The 18,357-nt window shown below is 43.3% G+C and overlaps 2 protein-coding genes across 4 annotated transcripts in view; one reads left to right on the top strand and one right to left on the bottom strand.

Moving 5' to 3' along the window:
• LOC147978316 (uncharacterized) overlaps window positions 1-15,186 on the bottom strand; it is a 44,841-nt gene extending 29,655 nt beyond the window's left edge. Inside the window, exons 1-3 of the mRNA XM_087516565.1 lie at window positions 15,049-15,186; window positions 14,665-14,959; window positions 14,372-14,586 (exon numbers count right to left, since the gene is read on the bottom strand). Coding sequence (XP_087372691.1) covers window positions 14,372-14,586; window positions 14,665-14,959; window positions 15,049-15,186 — 648 coding nt within the window. The remainder of the gene's footprint in view (window positions 1-14,371; window positions 14,587-14,664; window positions 14,960-15,048) is intronic.
• LOC125547825 (uncharacterized) lies at window positions 5,747-8,126 on the top strand. Of its 3 annotated transcripts, none has more exons than XR_007300795.2 (5): window positions 5,747-6,330; window positions 6,404-6,475; window positions 6,796-7,110; window positions 7,454-7,573; window positions 7,672-8,126. XR_007300795.2 is itself a non-coding variant. In XM_048711587.2 (5 exons), exons 1-4 carry the CDS (start codon window positions 5,831-5,833, stop codon window positions 7,491-7,493), a joined length of 642 nt encoding a protein of 213 aa, XP_048567544.2. In that variant the 5' UTR covers window positions 5,747-5,830; the 3' UTR covers window positions 7,494-7,573; window positions 7,672-8,126. The 3 variants fall into 3 exon arrangements, 1 of the variants encoding a protein (XP_048567544.2); XM_048711587.2 differs by having other exon boundaries at window positions 7,081-7,110; XR_015618060.1 differs by having other exon boundaries at window positions 5,747-6,475.
• Window positions 15,187-18,357: the final 3,171 nt, after the last annotated feature.

Below are 18,357 nucleotides of genomic sequence, written 5' to 3'. Positions count from 1 at the left end.
GAAAACAAACCAAGGCGATTGGTTGTTATCTCAACTTGTTTAAACCGGGATGCATCCCATGCTGATATATAATATGGGCAGTTTTGCTACAACTCATCTAGATGAGATTTAATTTGGTCTCATTTACCTTTTATAGCCATTGAATGTGATGCTATAAAATGTGTGTGTGCTGACGTTGGTTGTATTCATTCTTGTTTTTCAGATAAATGAAACCAAATTACGTCTCATCTAGATAAGTTCTAGGTACTCCCTATAATAGGATCCATGAGATTTTACTGGTCCTCATAACAGCAAACAAACCTGGCTGCTGTCGTTGGTGAGAGGTATATATACGGAGCTAAAGCCTGGGCGTTAGCCACGTACGTAGCTCCGCGCATTGCAGCAACGTCAGGTAATTCAGTTTTCATCCCTCAATTGTGCAATACACATACACAATTAGAAAATACTTAGAAAATATGGTATTACGGCCGAAGTGCTAACGAAGGAATAAAACTGTACTTTTAGCGGCACACCAGATTGCTTAGCGTATATCCTCGTAATCTGCCCATAATAAATTCCTTTTTAGGGCATTCGATCTTGTGCACCTTTCAGTAGTACTCATATAATTTTGCTCTTTTTGCTTTAGGAACAGCTGACAATGTCTTGATATCCTCGCGGATCTGACACGCGGGGTGGTTTCAACCAAAGGTGCGCTGCACCACCTCGAGGAGGAGGGCATCGGGGCGGCTACGCCGACCGAGGTGGCTATGTGTATCGGGGCGGTTACGCCGATCGAGGTGGCTATGCGGATCGGGGCGGTTACGCTGACCGAGGTGGCTATGGAGATCGGGCGGTTACATGAACTTCTGTCATGCATCACTTTCTTTTGACCAAGACTTTGAAGAGATTGAGGATCCACGGGATAGGCGCCCGACCGGGTATCAGTATCATGAAAACCGTAGCCATGAAGAAGAGCATTATAAAAAAGATGCTGGTTACCGAGACGAGCCTCTATGTGAGCGCAACTTATCTGATCGTAATAAATGAGAGGAAGAAAAACGTGAGGCATCTGGCGGCCCGTCAGATCTTTCCATTGGTCGTGTCTCCAAAAGCAAGAAACATGTCTGCTCTCAGGTAAATCATTGGTACTTCTGCTATATTGATGCAGGATTTTTGATCAAAATATCCTTATTGCAACTCATGTACCTTTCACAGATTGGTAGAGTTTAGCATATATGCGTACTAGTACTGGGGTTTTTTTTTTTTTTTGAGGAAAGCGTACTAGTACTGGTACCTTTTTGTTTTAAGCAGCAGATAATAGTACTCGGATCAATCAGTATGCGTCATGGGCCGTTTGGCCAGCCGTAATCTTTTCATCCAACTCAAGCCAATAGTCTAAGTTTAGACTCAGGGCCCAATCCTGCTGCTTCGCTTACCCTGGTCAAACGACATAGGAACTTTCATAAACAAAATTCCCCTTTCCAACTAACACACGCCCTAATTCTCAAAAAAACTAACACACGCCCTTGTCTAAAAAAATAACACACACCTGAGGATTCATGGGCCGCGCTGGGTCGCTGGCCGCCACAGCGGACAATGCTCAACATCCTCGGGACTCGGCGTGCGCCACTCTCAGTCCCATGCTTTTAGGGCATGTACAATGGTTCTATCTTAAGACTGCCACGTAGGATAAATAATGAGGTGAAAGAGAGAGAAATCATAAGAGAAGACTTGTCTTATCTTATTTAAAAGACGACAAGAGATGATCTCTTAGCAGAATTTGTCTCACCATGTTTTTAGGAACAACTAATTATTGAAGATAAGGCTAAGAGATGACCCATTGTAGACATGTTTTTTTGTCATCTCTAATTACATGCAAAACTTAAGATAAGACTATCTTATCAACCATTGTACATGCCGTTAGCAGCCGAACCGCAATGAACGAGATAGCCGCGACGCCTTTGGCACACAGGTTCGTGGGGCAGGGCCGTACGTGAGACCAAGGTGTGGCAGCGGCGTGGCACGGCGGTGGACGCGAGGCCGAGGCGCGGCAGCATCATGGCATGGCAGCGGCGTGGCGCGCCGCGAAACTTAGTTTAGTCAAGCGGAAGGCCTCTATGGTACGTTTCGGCTCGGGATTAATTTTTATGCAATGACTGCTTAATTGCTCTGGCGCCCTTCAGCACGACAGTGACCTAATTGAGTGTGTCGTCAGCTATATTGCAGTGATGGGTACAAGTATGCGTGCCACGGCGTCGTCAGCCGTACGGAAAAGTATGCAGACATTCAGTCGGTGACGACCTGAAGCTGGTGTCGGGCAGAGTTAAAATGCCCAGCTATAATAGTAGGCACAGTCTGCAACTGATACTTACCACTTTCCTTAAATCTGAACTAGAAGTGTGTTCTCTCTTAGCAGAACTTGTATATTCAAAATGTTTGAAATGGTTTCAGGGTACCTGACCAGCAAAAACATACTCCACACAAGGAGACACTTTGTCCTGTATAATTTAGCACTAATAATCCAAGTTATGAGCTAGGCATAAATAGTGGGTGTTGCCTCGTGAGCTCCTCATATGTGCCAACATCCATGATAGCTTATATTTTGTTCAGTCCAAAGAAGTTGTTGAGAGCATAAGCCCAAAATGAGGCCTTTAGCCCTGTATCCTTTGACACTAGTGAATAAATTTTCATCTAGGCAAGCAACAACTATTTCATGAATATGTAGCTTCAGATTTGAAAAGCAATTCCTGAGATGTTTTCTTTCTTTTAGCAAATCCGAATTTCCCCGAGTCTTGACTAAAAGTGATAGCCTGACATTTCTATGTACATTATTGTTCTCACTGAATAATGAATTATGTTCTTTTTACATGTTGTGAACATGTCTTTCATGTATGTTGGTTCGTCTCTTTCTTACAGGAAGATGCAACGACTGCCAAGGCTACCGAGGTGCTGCCCCCAGCTCTAATAATGGATACTAGTGGTCAAGATGGGGCTGATGACTCACTCTTAAATTGGCATGCAGAGTTTGAGCCGCAGCATGATAAACCATTGAGGGCCGTCAAAGGCGTCCTCACGGCGTTCTCAGTTTTTGGTGGATAGTGTGGAAGAATGCATCACATCATGCCTTACACACATGGACTTGGAAAGAAGCTTAATAGTATTAGTAACAGCAAGTGCACCTTCAGAGTCAACCTGCTTGGTTCCTACTCCTCTTATTGACGTCGTGTGGCTACCATGGATAATCTTGATGCTGAGATCACACCGTCTAAGGAATACTCGATACTAGTGTCCTTGGAGCCCACAGTTCAGGAGGTATTATTTAGTGCAGATGGCGCACTTGGCTATCCCACATCTACATTAGCTGAAGCATTCATTATAAATCCTCAGAAAGCATGGTTAAACAATGGCACAATTCAGCTGAAGGCCGAAACATCTCATCGTGATAAGCCTACTGATATGGGGCATGTGCACTGTTAGTGTCCAAAGATGATAGAAACATCTTGACACGTGATGGAATTATACGCGACATCCTGGGCTCGCTGCATGAGATCCCATTAAAATGGTCATTGATACAAACTTTTTTATCCTTCTTAAACTCAGAAGGTCACACCTTGGTGACAACCCAGGGAGAGATGCATGGGATTTCTCCTTTTAGCGCTATTGTTCAAGGGCACATCTTCGTGCCGCTTTCGTAGCTGCTTGGTTGTGTTCTTACCGTTCCCACAATAAGAACACAACCAAGCAGCTATGAAAGCGGGTGAAGATGTGCCCTTAAACAATTGCCATTGAACCGCGTCACTTGGTTTGAAAAGTACACACCAAAAGGCCTTGAATTTCCACTGTCATCACTCATTCTGAAATTTAACCTTTCAAGAAGTGGGTCATCAACATCAGCATAGAAATTTGGAGGCAGAGGAATTTAGGGGGCTGTTATCCAATTCTACCGTATCCATCAAAAAGTAATCAACCCATTCAGGTTAACAAGGCCATCTTCCCCACTATCACTATCAATCTTGCTTTTGCGCATTGTTGTATATGCAAAAAATAGTGTAGCTGCCACCTCATCTTGAAAACAAGAATCTGGGACGTATTCATCATACACACGTCCTGATATGGGATCCCCATAGAATCCTGTAGCGCTAAAAGGGGAAATCCCGTTTCTGGCTGGGTTGTCACCAAGGTGTGACCTTCTGAGTTTCAGAAGGATAAAAAAGCTTGTATCAACGACCATTTTAATGGGATCTTATACAGCGATCCCAGGATGCCGCATATAATTCCAGCACGTGCCAAGATGTTTCTATTATCTTTGGACACTAACAGTGCACGCGCCCATATCAGTAGCTTATCGCGATGAGATGTCTCGGCTTTCAGTTGAATTGTGCCATTGTTTAACCACTACAACAAAATTGAGATACTGTGACGAAAATCCTCATGACGGTGGTTGACAACGTCACATATGTACCTAATGTGTGACGGTCTAGAGGTCGTGTCACTGATTTTTGTAAATCAGTGACGATTAATGTCATTGAATGGACTCGAACGCTGAGCACCACCTAGCTACCAATTTCTATGACGTTTTGGTAATTTTCATGACGAACTTGCTATAGTCACCGACTTACAAATGTAACTACTAGTAGCGGGACCTGCCATATCTGCTTCACTGGTTATTGAGTGGTAGGACCGACACGTCGTGTTTTTTTATGGGACCCATGTGTCAATTTTGGTAGTTGAATACGCCATAATTTCTTCATAGGTTATTGTGTGATGCCATTATTTTTTTCAACCTAATATAAATATGTGGTGGCCAGAAAAAAGTTCATTAGTAGGATCGTGAGCTGATGAATATGACGTTGTTGTTGTTTCTTTTTTTTGAGGGGTGACATTGCAGTTGTTTCGCTCCATCTCAAAAAGGTAAATACGAGATTGGTTGGGAATGATTTGGTAGGAGGATTTTTCTACGGGACCTATGCTTCAGTGTTTCTCTATGGGGTCCACACGTAGGACCCATGAGAATTTCTTTACGGCGTATTGAGCAATGTAAATATTTTCTGAGTCTATTATAAATAAGTAGTGGCCGAAAAAAATGCTCATTGGTTGAGCTGGTGAGCTGATGGGTATGTTAGTATAGTGCAACAGTTGTTTTCCTAACAGAAAAAAGTACTCCCTCCCACATGGTCTTTCCTGTAGGGATTTCCAACGGGGTAGAGTTCACGCGTTGATCTAAACAATGCGAATATATCTTTATCATGTCATTGTACTACACGACCTACGGTAGGAATATTTCCAAGGTGAACATTTTGATCTGCTGGTATTTTTCGCTATTCTTGCACGGCAAACATTTGTATTTATGTCTAACCCACATGTAGAGCAGACTTTTTTTTCAATGTTCCATAATTTTTTGATCAGATTAAACGCGTATATGATATGTTTTTCCGAAAAGAGAGATTCCCTGGTGCCTTTTTACTTTTTTTATTAGGAGAATATACACAAACATGGTATGTGCCTTTCTAATTTTTCTGCTCAAATTATAGACATTCATCCTACGTGACAAACCCTCATTTTTTACCCCTATAAAAACACTTTTTTTACGTGAGCGTGTCAAACCCACATTTTTTTCTAGTTTAAGCATATAATTTATTCTCCCCTGCGCGCCAAGAATTAAAATTTTAAGTTAATTAGGCTCGATGGCAAAACTTTCTCAACGAAGCCCATTTAACTACCCATAGTTCCACCCTAATCCCCATTATCTCATCTGGCGTCGCCCCGGTCCAATCTTGCGCCGTCTCCTTCCTTTCACCGTCTCGATCCAATCTGCTAGCATCCCCTCCGCTGCTCCTCTCCAGCAGCCCCCATGCTCCCACTCCCGCCCCGTCCACCTCCGCCGCCCCCACCATCGACGCAACAACCACCGCCACCGCCGCCATCGAGACCGCGGAGGAAGCCGTTGCAGCACCGGTGGTGGAAGAGGCGCCGCCGACGCCGCAGGCAGCCGCGCTCGGTAGGAGCAGCCTCTGCACGGGACAAATCTCCACATGATCTGCTGACACAAGCGGTCGACCCACCTGAAGAACTCCGTGTCGTGCGGCTGCTCTTCTGGACGCTCTCGGCGCTGCTCGTCCATGGCGTGATCTCCGCTGCCGCTACTTCCAACCACGCTGACCTCTTGCTCCAGTTCTTTCACTTGGCTTACAGCTGGCCGGGTTCTGGGCTTCTGGCCGGAGCCAGCCACCGTGACGCTCCTCTACCACGCCCGCTGCATCCTCCTCGAGACCATGCCGCCCTTCTCTGTTTCCCTGACGAGGCCATTGTCGCAGGCATTTTGCGGCGCTGCTCCCATCCAGATGCTTTGTTGTAGTGCTCCTCCTATCATTCTCTCCATTTAAATGTTTGAGCAGGAAATCAATGGCGCTTTCTGGCTGTGCAGGAGTGGACATGTTCAGCGTGTGTGGGATTTCTCAAGTTCAAAGCTGACATCGTCGATGAGACTGAACCCAAGGTGAGCAAAATGTTTCTTGTTGTATTTTTGACGTGTTTACCCATGCTTCTATTAGTATGTGTATACTCTGGAGATAATGACTAACGTTGGAATATCAACACTATTCAATTACACGAGTGCAGCTTATCAACACTTAGATAGCAATTGATGTTTTTCAACTGAAATATGCAATCGCTAGGAGTTTTATACTTTTATTTTTCAATTACATGAGTGCAGCAAGCATGAGCAGGACGGACTATTGGGGATATGATAGGCAAACGCTAACACGGAACATATATCTGAACAGTGATAGCCTGATTAGCTGAAATCTTTTTGAGCAGGCTGAAGGTGGAGGAGGGCGTGGACGGGTTTTGGTCCCAGCATTGCACTCGGAGATGCTCTAATATTTAAGGAATCATTGTTTCTTATATTATATTTTATCACATTGCCATCAAATTAAATTGCTTGATTGAGTAAATAGCTTCATAATGTACTAGTAAATCTTTGCTACCATTATTGGCAAGTTTTTGTAAGTAATCTTTCTAGTCAAGCACTTGTGTATCACCTATAGTAATCTTAAGTTTTGCCATTTTTCTCTTCTGAATTTTCTCATCTTGTTTTCATAGGCTTGCTGGCTGCGTCTTCTATGCTACTTGGTACACTCATTAGACCCAAAGCGTTCAAACCTTCATTTCTTGTTAATACAATATTACGTGAAATGCTTATTAATAGTGTTGCTTATTTAAAGTACTACATTACAGAATCTGTTTTGTTAATTTTTACCATCAATGCAACGACAAACATGTATTTGCGTGCGAATTTTGCTACTGTATTACATTCATGTTTGTTTTAGGAAAGTACATATGCGCATGAAAAATTGTTGCATTGTCTAAGGTCCAATTCCAAACGAGTTGAAGTGGAATTCATTTAGTTAGTTTTATGACACATGCTAGTAAGTATTTTGCAATTCATTTAGTTCCACTCTTTTTCATCTTGCAGGTTCAGGTACTACAATCATGCCACTAGTTCGGGAGAGTGAGAGGGAAAGGAGGGCATTCTTGGCGGAACATAAACGCATGGGTGATGTGTATGCTAAGCTAAGGGGTGCATTGATTACATGTACTTTAACCATTATACCTCTAGCTCTAGGTTATGCATGTTATCTTGTCAGTTTTCATCTCATTATGATGCAACGTTGTTGTGTTTGTCATTTATAGGCATCAAGAGGAGTTAGCCGCAAGAATTGAAGCACAAGAGAGATCATATGAAGAGATACAAAAGAAGCAGCAAGAAGAATTGGAAGCTCTAAAGAAGATCCAACAAGAGAAGAATGAAGCCTAGGCAAAGAAGCAAAAGGAGATGGATAATCTGCTTGATTTTCTCTTGAGGGCTCAAGCAACTTAGCAACCAACTTTGCAGTCCCAGTCCAAACCAGATGGTTCATGAAAGCCATCCTTACATTGCAATCATTAGGACAACATATGTGGTCTTTAGTTAATATTAGTTTTCATGCTGACTAAGGCATAGCCCGGTGGTGTGAAGAGGTTGATGCCTTCCCACCCACCCACGTTCAAGGCATAGTACTTGCAATTTGAGTTTGTTGCACCAATTATACTGTAGGGGGTTCCCTATAGTCTTTCTGTCAAAAAAATATATATTAGTTTTCATCTTATCTATTTTCTTGTGTCAAACTTGAGTCAGTTTTTTATCCTCATTTTTGTTTATAGAATGATTTGGCTGAGACGATTTCATATATAATATGATTTGTCTTACATATCAATTTATGATGTGATTTTTCTCTACAACTTTTTTATATAATCTGATGTGATGTGAAGTAAATGCTTATTTTCATCGCAATTTAGATTCGAAAGAAAGTAAATATATTTTGATGACATCTACATCCATAATAAAAGTAATGGCACTAGTAGTGGGATAGCCGCTCGGGTGATGATGTGGCATAATGTTAGTGACGTTGCCTCATCATCGAATATGGTACAATATGGCATATTTTCTCCTAACATGTGACATTAATTGACCGTCATGGAAATAGGAAGTCGATGACGTTCTATATAACACTACTAGGAAAAGGGCTACTAATGGCGCACCAATTTTGCCTACTAATGGCGCATCACTGGTGCGCCATTAGTATCACGCCACTAGTATTTTTTACTAATGGCGCACCACTGGTGCGCCATTAGTATCTGGTATACTAATGGCACACCACTGGTGCGCCATTAGTATAGGCCACGGTGCACCATTAGTATAGGCCACTGGTGCGCCATTAGTATTTTTGAATTTTGAAGGCGGGAAAATAGTAGTGGCGCACTGTCTAACCCCCACCGTGCGCCATTGCTATTTTTGAATTTTGAATTTGGATCTGGATCGTGATTTTTTTGCCCATTTTTTGCTTGTTTTTTGGCACGATATTATTTCAAATTTTGTTCCTGTTTTTGGATCTTGTACGTTCTTCTGCCGTGTTCTTTTGCCGGAGAGGAGTTCGCCGGAGAGGAGGAGGAGGAGGTCACCGGAGAGGCGCTCACCTACATCGCCGGAGAGGAGGAGGAGGAGGAGGAGGAGGAGGTCGCCGGAGAGGAGTTCACCGGAGCATCGGAGAGGAGGAAGGAGAAACCATGAGGGGATGGGAGGAGAGGAGGGAGGAGGAGCTCACCGGAGAGGAGGGAGGAGGAGCTCACCGGAGAGGAGGGAGGAGGAGCTCACCGAAGAGGAGGGAGGAGAAACCGTGAGGGGAGGGGAGGGGAGGAAAGGAGGGAGGAGGAGGTCGCCGGAGAGGAGGAGGAGGTCGCCGGAGAGGAGGAGGGTAGTATGGTGGAGGAGAGAAGGGAAGATGAAGTGGAGGAGAGGAGGAGATGGAGTGGAGGAGAAGAATGAAGAGGTAAGGAGGAGAGGACCACGCCCAGCCATATATACGGCATAGTAATGGCGCACCGCGGGCAGGTGCGCCATTACTAACTTTTTTTATTTTTTTATTTATTTTGAATTTTGAAGGCGGGAAGATACTAATGGCGCACCATGGGCAGGTGCGCCATTAGTAACTTTTTTTTATTTTTTTGACTTATTTTGAATTTTGAAGGCGGGAAGATAGTAATGGCGCACCATGGGTAGGTGCGCCATTAGTAAGTTTGAATTTTTTTTGAATTTTTTTGCCTCTCCAGATCTTAAAAGCCCCGTATCTTTTTTCTGTTAGGTTTTTGAGGATTTTGAAAATGTTTAACGGGGTTCTCCCAATTAAATTCGGATGTAACTTTTCGGGTAGATGATTTTTCATATAAAAAACTTTTTCATCCGAGTTCGTACGCAAAAATTATGTGCATTTTACAAATTCTCGAGAGATTTCGCAAATAAAGTCGAAATTCATATTTGTAAATTTTCACAACAACTAAACCACATATCACATGGGAAACTTATTTTCTTTTATTTTTTTGATATTTCCATCATTTTTTAAAAAAAACTGAAAAGGCGGTCCATGGGGGGGTGCATTCGGTGGAAGTGGTGGCCAAGTTACTAATGGCACACCGTGGCATGGTGCACCATTACTAGTTCAACTAGTAATGGCGCACCACTCCCACAGTGTGCCATTAATAGTTTTGAAAAAAAAATTACTAATGGCGCACCGTGGATGTGGTGCGCCATTAGTATTTGGACACTAATAGCGCACCAACACATGGTGCGCCATTAGTATATAGTAATGGCGCATCACATGTCTGGTGCGCCATTAGTGTCAATTCCATCTATAGCACTTTTCCTAGTAGTGTAACGTCACTGAAGGTCCCAATTTCGATGACGTTTTTGCGTGTGCGCCGTCACTAGGAGTAATCTGTGACGGGGATTCTGTGACGATGCTTGTGACGCCCGTAAAATGTCACTAGGGGTAATTTGTGACGTTATTAGCTATCCGATGATATTTTTTAGCTCGTCATAGTAGGCCCTATCTCTTGTAGTGAACCATGCTTTCTAAGGATTTTGAATGAATGCTTCAGATAATGTAGATGTGGGATAGGCAAGTGCGCCATCTGCATAAATAATACCTCTTGAACTATGGGCTCCAAGGACACTAGCATCGAGTATTCCTTAGACGGTGTGATCTCAGCATCAAGGTTATCCATGGTAACCACACGACGGCGTGTGTGACATGTCAGCACTATAAGACGAGTAGGAACCAAGCAAGTTGGCTCTGAAGGTGTGCTTGTTGTTACTAGTACTGATGGGCTTCTTTCCAAGCCCATGTGTGCAAAGCATGATATGATGCATTCTTCCATACTATCCACCAAAAACTGAGAACGCCGTGAGGACGCCTTTGACGGCCCTCAATGGTTTATCATGTTGCGGCTCAAACTCTGCATGCCAATTTAAGAGTGAGTCATCAGCCCCATCTTGACCACTAGTATCCATTATTGGAGCTGGGGGCAGCAGCTCGGTAGCCTTGGCAGTCGTTGCATCTTCCTATAAAAAAGAGACGAACCAACATACATGAAAGACATGTTCACAGCATTGTAAAAAGAACAGAATTCATTATTTAGTGAGAACAATAATGTACGTAGAAATGTCAGGCTATCACTTTTAGTCAAGACTCGGGGAAATTCGGATTTGCTAAAAGAAAGAAAACATCTCAGGAATTGCTTTTCGAATCTGAAACTACATTTTCGTGAAATAGTTGTTGCTTGCCTGGATGAAAATTTATTCACTAGTGCCAAAGGATACATGGGTAAAGGCCTTATTTTGGGTTTATGCTCTGAACAACTTCTTTGGACTCAAGAAAATATAGGCTATCATGGATGTTGGCACATATGAGGAGCTCACGAGGCAACACCCACTATTTATGCCTAGCTCATAACTTGGAATTATACAGGACAGAGTGTCTCCTTGTGTGGAGTATGTTTTTGCTGGTCAGGTACCTGAACCCATTTCAAACATTCTGAATATACAAGTTCTGCTAAGAGAACGCGCTTCTAGTTCAGATTAAAGGAAAGTCGTACAGTTATCAGTTGCAGACTGTGCCTACTATTATAGCTGGACATTTTAACTCTGCCCGCCACCAGCTTCAGTTCGTCACCGACCGAATGCCAGCATACTTCTCCGTACGGCTGACGACGCCATGGCACGCATACTTGTACCCGTCACTGCAATATAGCTGACGACGCACCCAATTAGGTCACTATCATGCTGAAGGGCGCCAGAGCAATTAAGCAGTCGTTGCATAAAAATTAATTCCGGGCCGAACGTACCATAGGGGCCTTCCGCTTGACTAAACTAAGCTCCGCCCCAGATACTAAAGGCCGGCGCGCCATGCCGCTGCCATGCCATGACGCTGCCGCACCTCGGCCTCGCGTCCGCCGTTGTGCCACGCTGTTGTCGCGCCTCGGCCTCGCGTCCGCCCCTGCCCCATGAACCTGTGTACGAAAGGCGTCGCGGCTGCCTTGTCCATTGCGGTTCGGCTGCTAAGAGCATGGGACTAAGTGTGGCGCACGCCGAATCCCCAGGATGTCGAGCATTGTCCGCTGCGGCGTCCGACGACCCAATACCCAGCGCCGCCTATGAATCCTCATGCGTGTGTTAGATTTTTTAGACAAAGGCGTGTGTTAATTGGAAAGGGTAATTTTGTTTAATGATGTTCTTTGACCAGGGTAAGGGAAGCGACAGGATTGGGCTCCTGTTCGGCCATGACTCTAAGAGCATCTCCAGCCGCGCCCCTAACAGGGCCCCCTCAGGTGATTTTTTTCGCGCCAGCACCGAAAAAACGCCCCAGTCGCGCCTCTAGGAAGCCGAAATCCGCTGGCTCGGCCCTTTTTGGGCCCGGCCATCGCAGGCCGAACGCAACGCACTGGGGGGCGCTTGTGGGCTCTGGCGCAAGGGAAAAGGACGTCTGGCCCACCCCGTCAGGCGAAAAGTTAAGCCTATCGTCCAGATTCGCCTCCCACCCCCCGCGCGCTTGGCCGCCAACCGGATGATCCCGGCGCCGCCCACAGCCCACCACCGCTAGATAGCTCATTCCCCGCCAGAAAAAGAGTAAAGGTTTTGCCGAGGCAGCCTCTCCACCACCGGCTGGGCGATTTTTCCTATGTTCCGGACGCGAAGGGGCAGTGTAGCGGCGGGTGCGCGCCCACCGCGCCCGCAAGGTGTTCGGCGAGTTGCCTGCCTCAGCAATGGATTCGGACGACGAGGAGGCGCTCGCCGCGCTGCTGGAGGAGGAAGCCGAGGCCGACGTTTAGGAAGAGGAACATCTCATGGTCCTCACCGCCCTCGCCGGCCTGCTGGCGAGCAATGAAAAGCCGCGGCGAGGTCGCATGGCCAAGTCCACGACCACTAAGTGTTTCTACAAGTTTTATCGGGCAGTGGTGGTAGTGTTTGGACCGCAATACTTGCGAACACCTAATGCGGAAGACACTGCTCGGATACTAGCACAGAATGCAGCAAGTGGATTTTCTGGGATGCTTGGAAGCATCGAGTGCATGCACTGGAAATGGAAGAATTGCCCATTTGCTTGGCAGGGGATGTACAAAGGCGCCAAAGGCGGTTGCAGTGTGGTACTTGAGGCGGTGGCCACACAGGACCTCTGGATTTGGCACTCCTTTGGTATGCCTGGAACTCACAATGACATCAACGTGCTACAGTGCTCCCCTATCTTTGCCAAGCTTTTTGAAGGTCATTCTCCTCCGGTGAACTTCGAGGTCAATGGGCGGCACTACAACAAGGGGTACTACCTAGCTGATGGCATCTATCCGAGATGATCTACATTTGTGAAGACTATCTCAAACGCTATGCCAGGAGGCAAGAAGTCCCACTTGGCCAAGGTGCAGGAGTCACTAGTAGAAAAAGGGACATTTGTCCCGGTTCGTAGGGCCCATTTGTCCTGGTTGGGGAACCGGGACTAAAGGGTCGGTACTAAAGTCCTATTCCTTTAGTCCCGGTTCTTACACCAACCAGGACAGATGGGCCTCCACGTGGCCGCTACGGGGAGCCCAGGTAGGAGGGCCTTTGGTCCCGGTTGGTAGCACCAACCGGGACCAAAAGGCATCCACGCGTCAGCAGCTGGCAGGAGCTGAGGTTTTTGTTTTTTTTTTGAAAGAGGGTGGTTTTGGGGGTGGGTTAATTTAGGGTGTTAGCTAGCTAACAGAGAGAAGTGTTCTCTCTTATCTCCGTGCTTGGTTTACCAACGCTACTACTATGCCTAAACATGCCTTCGATTGTAGTGAAGGCAATATGTGTGGTGCATGTCGAAAATAATACTAATATCCTAACTTGTTCAAGTTTGGATTAGTACTACTTTCGACATACATCACATGTTGCCTTCACTTCAATCCAATCCATGTTCATTTCACCCACTGATATATATAAAAAATTCTTCATGCTCGCATCATGCTTAATCATAATAACAAGTCCTACTAATCATCATCATACTACTTCTACTCGTTATTAATAACAAGTCATACGATCATCATGCTCATAGTCATCGAACCAACCCAACTTAATTGTTCTTAGCACATGATCATTATGAGGTAGGACCTAAATACCCTCTTTAAGGTAAAATAGTATAAAACAATATAGGCCCTGACTCTCCATCATGGAGAATGGAGATCATCTTGTCTCCAATTTTTGTGCTTCGCTTTCTTTTGCTTCCAAGTACCTCCTTACGACTGTCCATACATTTTTTCCATTATGTGATTTTCATGTCTCCACTTCTTTTAGAAATTCGTTATGGAAAGGTGAGAATAGTAGGATGACCTGGCTGTATGTTCAGAACATCAAGGCGACCATTCTGATACATCAGATGAGGCACACAATTATCCGGGATTTTCTGTTGAAAAACATAGTTATAACTTCGTAGTTAGCAATGTAGTTAAGTTTTAAAAGAATTTATGCAAAAGATGCACAGATGTCGTAATAGTAAAAAAATCTTACCATAGCATCTCTATGGATGTTACCGTAGTTCAACACGTGCACTAGTGGCACGTATTGATCATAATGTGGAGGAGTTTTATTATAGATATTGTAATTCTCAAGATCAGTACAAAATGCGATCAGATGGTTTTTCTCCTGATAAGTTAACTCAGAGCCATCGGTGTAGTAGGTTCTGTCTACCATGTTCCGCATATTGTTTGAACAATGAAAATAAGCTGTCAATGGAAATAAGTTGTCAACTTTTTCGAAATGGACAATATAAATTAGTTAATAACTATGTTTGAGAAACTCACATAGAGGTAGAATTGAAAGCGTATCAACAAGGACCCAAATGTCCATATTGTCTTGGTCGATGTCAGGATCACCAAGATCCATGGTGACAAGCATACCCTCACAAAAACCATACATCTTGAAAAGTGCTTCCCAATTTTTGCAACTAAAATGGGTTACGCTCTCAGAATTATACATATTTACTTCGAAGTCCACATCATGATGGGTCCTTAGGTGAATTTTCTTTGTTTCGAAATTTTCATGGTCTTCTAAATCCATCCTCTCCAAGACATAGTGTCTTGCATGGCATGGGATAAGCTACTCGAATTGTAAAAGATGAAAATTACACGCCGAAATAGTTGAAGTCATGCTTAATTACGAAAAAAACACTTTTCGTCGTTGCGTACCATTTCAACATCGAAGGTCTCCTGGAGCTTAATGCTGAAGCGCCGATCTTCGTCCAGGTGAGGCCTGTCGCACAGACCTCGGTCGTTGTTGCACCAGCAGCACTCCCCCGAGAGACTTTCTTCGTCCGATGACGACATTTCCTACGTTCATAATTCAAAGATTAAACCTGTACAATTCAATATATGTACTATAAAAATGAAAATACACTACAAGAAATATGTCAACTTATGACCTTCTGTCAGTGACCCTCGAGAATTGGTCATAAATTTATGACCATTTTAGACCAATTGGTCAAAAGCTGTTCAGGGGGCTCCAAACCCTAAACCATTGCGACCATTTTGGTGAGAAAGGTCGTAATTTCCTTACACGAAATGGTCACAAAGCAAACAGTGCTAGTCCGCTGCCTTATTTCTAGTTGTTAATGACCAATATAGATGGTCATAGCCTTGTAGATTGTGGTGGGTTGTGATGACTAGGCGCCATCTCATCAGTTTTGCCTATGTGTCATGTCCATGTGGCAGTTTTTGCCCTAGGTTGTGAAGCAACCTATATTTCTATCATTCCCAAAAAATCTCATAAATTCTTTGGGGCATATCTTCATAAAATATGTAAAAATCCTTCCTTGCCTAGTTCAAAACTAATTCAACAATATTCATTTTCCTATTCTGTTCACAACAACACTTTATGAAGGAAGTGCTATTTATATATTCTTGATTGCCCTCGGAATTTTTGGGCACTCTTTCCTATCCAAATCATTACCGCATGACAAAATTCAGCTCCATTTTCCTAGCAAATCTTCCTCGGCAAATTTCCAAAGTTTTTGTCCACCTAGAAGCATTGTGAAGGAAGTACCTTTTTTATATCTCTAAATGACATGAAATTTATACAGTTCCTTCATATGCCCAAATTATCACCCTCCTCCAAATTGCAGCTCAGTCAAATCATCTATGTGAGCCCAGGTTCAATTTATATTTTATGGCCAAATTGGCACGTTGCAAAGCAAGTGTTATATAGACCCCTCCTATTACCCTCAAACTTTTCGGGCACTCTTCCATACCCAAATCATTGCCACATGATAATATTCAGCTCAATTTTCCTACTAAATCTTTCTCAGGAAATTTCCAAAGTTTCTACCTCGAGAGAAGCTTTGTGAAGTAAGTACTAACTAGGCTTACCCAAATTATCTGAAAATCTACCAGCGCATGACCATACCTATGTAACTTACCTACACCAATTTTTAGCTCATTTCATTCATCCAATCTCTCTCACTAGTTTTCCCAAGTTTTTGTCCATAGAAGAGCATTGTGAAGGAAGTACTACTTTGGCATGTCAAAATGATATCAATTTTCTACAATGCTTTCCTATGCCCAAATAACCATCCTCCACCAAATTTCAGCTCAATCCATTCATTATTTTGAGCCCATCTTCAACATTCATATTTTTGTCCAGTGTGGTAGTTTGCAAAGCAAGTACCACCTAGGCTCCTCCTTTTGAGCTGAAAATTTGTGAAGACGGTCTTCTTAGTAACTGATCATCCTCAGCCAAAACTCACACCCATTAGCCATGTACATTTCCCATACCGCTAATCAAACACTTGGCTGTTAATTCATGTTTGAGAATTGATCGGTCTCCTCGTGAGATTCTTATGTTGTAATTTTCTTCCTAGCACCTACCCGGGGAGTTCCCAACCCACTAGACATGCCTAGGCTGCCCAGAACACATGACAATGCCACGGTCACGCGGTGACCATGCGGTGGGCATGCGAGTTTACACGCTCTAGAGTTGGGGGCCTCGGCAACTACCCAAACCTCGACGTATCGCCACCAAACCATGTATTTATGATTAAATAGGTACTTATGTAACTATAAATGATTTTTGGAAAAAATAAATAGTAAACTCTGAGGCAGCTGCAGTTCAAATTTGACCCGCTTCCAACTGAATCGGCAGGAATTTGTCTTTTTCACCAGAGGTGGATCAAAACTTTTGACACCCAACCATTTTGTCAATTGTGCATTAAATATGGCCTAGTATTTTATAAAATTGATTTCGTCCAATTTTGCAACAATTATTTGGGAGGTCCTTCACAAAAAACCCTCTTTTGGGCACTCGAAAAATGGAAAATGGTTCTTTCGTCCAAAGAAAAAGAAAACTTCCTTAGGCAACATTGTTTGCCATTCCAATATGCACTCTTGTGCACAATATGAGATCATTTGAACAAACTATGCCATGAATGTAGCCATAAGATTGATCATTTGGCTTGAAAGCCATTGATCTCCACACGTGATTGCTCGTTTCTGAGAACACTTTTTTAAAATAATTGCCGTATTAAAAGTTTATTATTTTTCCTGGGAACTTGGCCACATATAATGACACAATGTGAAGGTTTCCCAATTTTTTGATTTTTTTTGAATTTTTTATGCCCGTTTCAAAATGTGGTCAAAACGGCGGGAATGACCGTTCCTAGCTAGTGGTTATATCTTGGAATTTTTTGGTGTTTCTCTGAATAAATAGATACTTATGTACCTAGAAATGATTTTTGGGAAAAATAAAGAGCAAACTACGAGGCAGCTACAGTTCAAATTTGACCCGCTTCCAGCTGAATCGGCGAGAATTTGTCTTTTTCACCAGAGGTGGATAAAAACTTTTTACACCCAACCATTTGGTCAATTGTGTATTAAATATGGCCTAGTATTTTAGAAAAATTATTTGGTCCAATTTTGCAACAATTATTTGGGAGGTCCTTCACAAAAAACCCTCCTTTTTGGGCACTCGAAAAATGGAAAATGGTTCTTTCGTCCAAAGAAAAAGAAAACTTCCTTAGGCAACATTGTTTGCCATTCCAATATGCACCCTTGTGCATAATATGAGATCATTTGAACAAACTATGCCATGAATGTGGCCATAAGATTGATCATTTGGCTTGAAGGCCATTGATCTCCATACGTGATTGCTCGTTTCTGTGAACACTTTTTAAAAATAATTGCCGTATTACAAGTTTATTATTTTTCCTGGGAACTTGGCCACATATAATGACACAATGCGAAGGTTTCCCAATTTTTTGATTTTTTTGAATTTTTTATGCCTGTTTCAAAATGTGGTCAAAACGGCGGGAATGACCGTTCCTAGCTAGTGGTTATATCTTGGAATTTTTTTTGGTGTTTCTCTGAATAAATAGATACGTATGTACCTAGAAATGATTTTTGGAAAAAATAAATAGCAAACTACGAGGCAGCTACAGTTCAAATTTGACCCGCTTCCAGCTGAATCGGCGAGAATTTGTCTTTTTCACCAGAGGTGGATAAAAAAAT

This window comes from Triticum urartu, chromosome 3A (genome assembly GCF_056163025.1).
Source record: "Triticum urartu cultivar PI428250 chromosome 3A, HENAU_Tu73, whole genome shotgun sequence".
NCBI classification, from domain to species: Eukaryota; Viridiplantae; Streptophyta; class Magnoliopsida; order Poales; family Poaceae; genus Triticum; species Triticum urartu.
The sequence above is the reverse complement of the archived record's forward strand: the minus strand, read 5'-3'. Positions and strand labels throughout refer to the sequence as shown.

What these genes read in the sequence shown, in the direction of transcription:
- LOC125547825 (XM_048711587.2), top strand. Translation starts at nt 5,831, where the DNA reads ATGCTCCCACTCCCGCCCCGTCCACCTCCGCCGCCCCCACCATCGACG. An exon ending in TCCCATCCAGATGCTTTGTT is followed by an intron (nt 6,331 to 6,403) that starts GTAGTGCTCCTC and finishes CTGGCTGTGCAG; the next exon opens with GAGTGGACATGTTCAGCGTG. An exon ending in TGCGTCTTCTATGCTACTTG is followed by an intron (nt 7,111 to 7,453) that starts GTACACTCATTA and finishes TTCATCTTGCAG; the next exon opens with GTTCAGGTACTACAATCATG.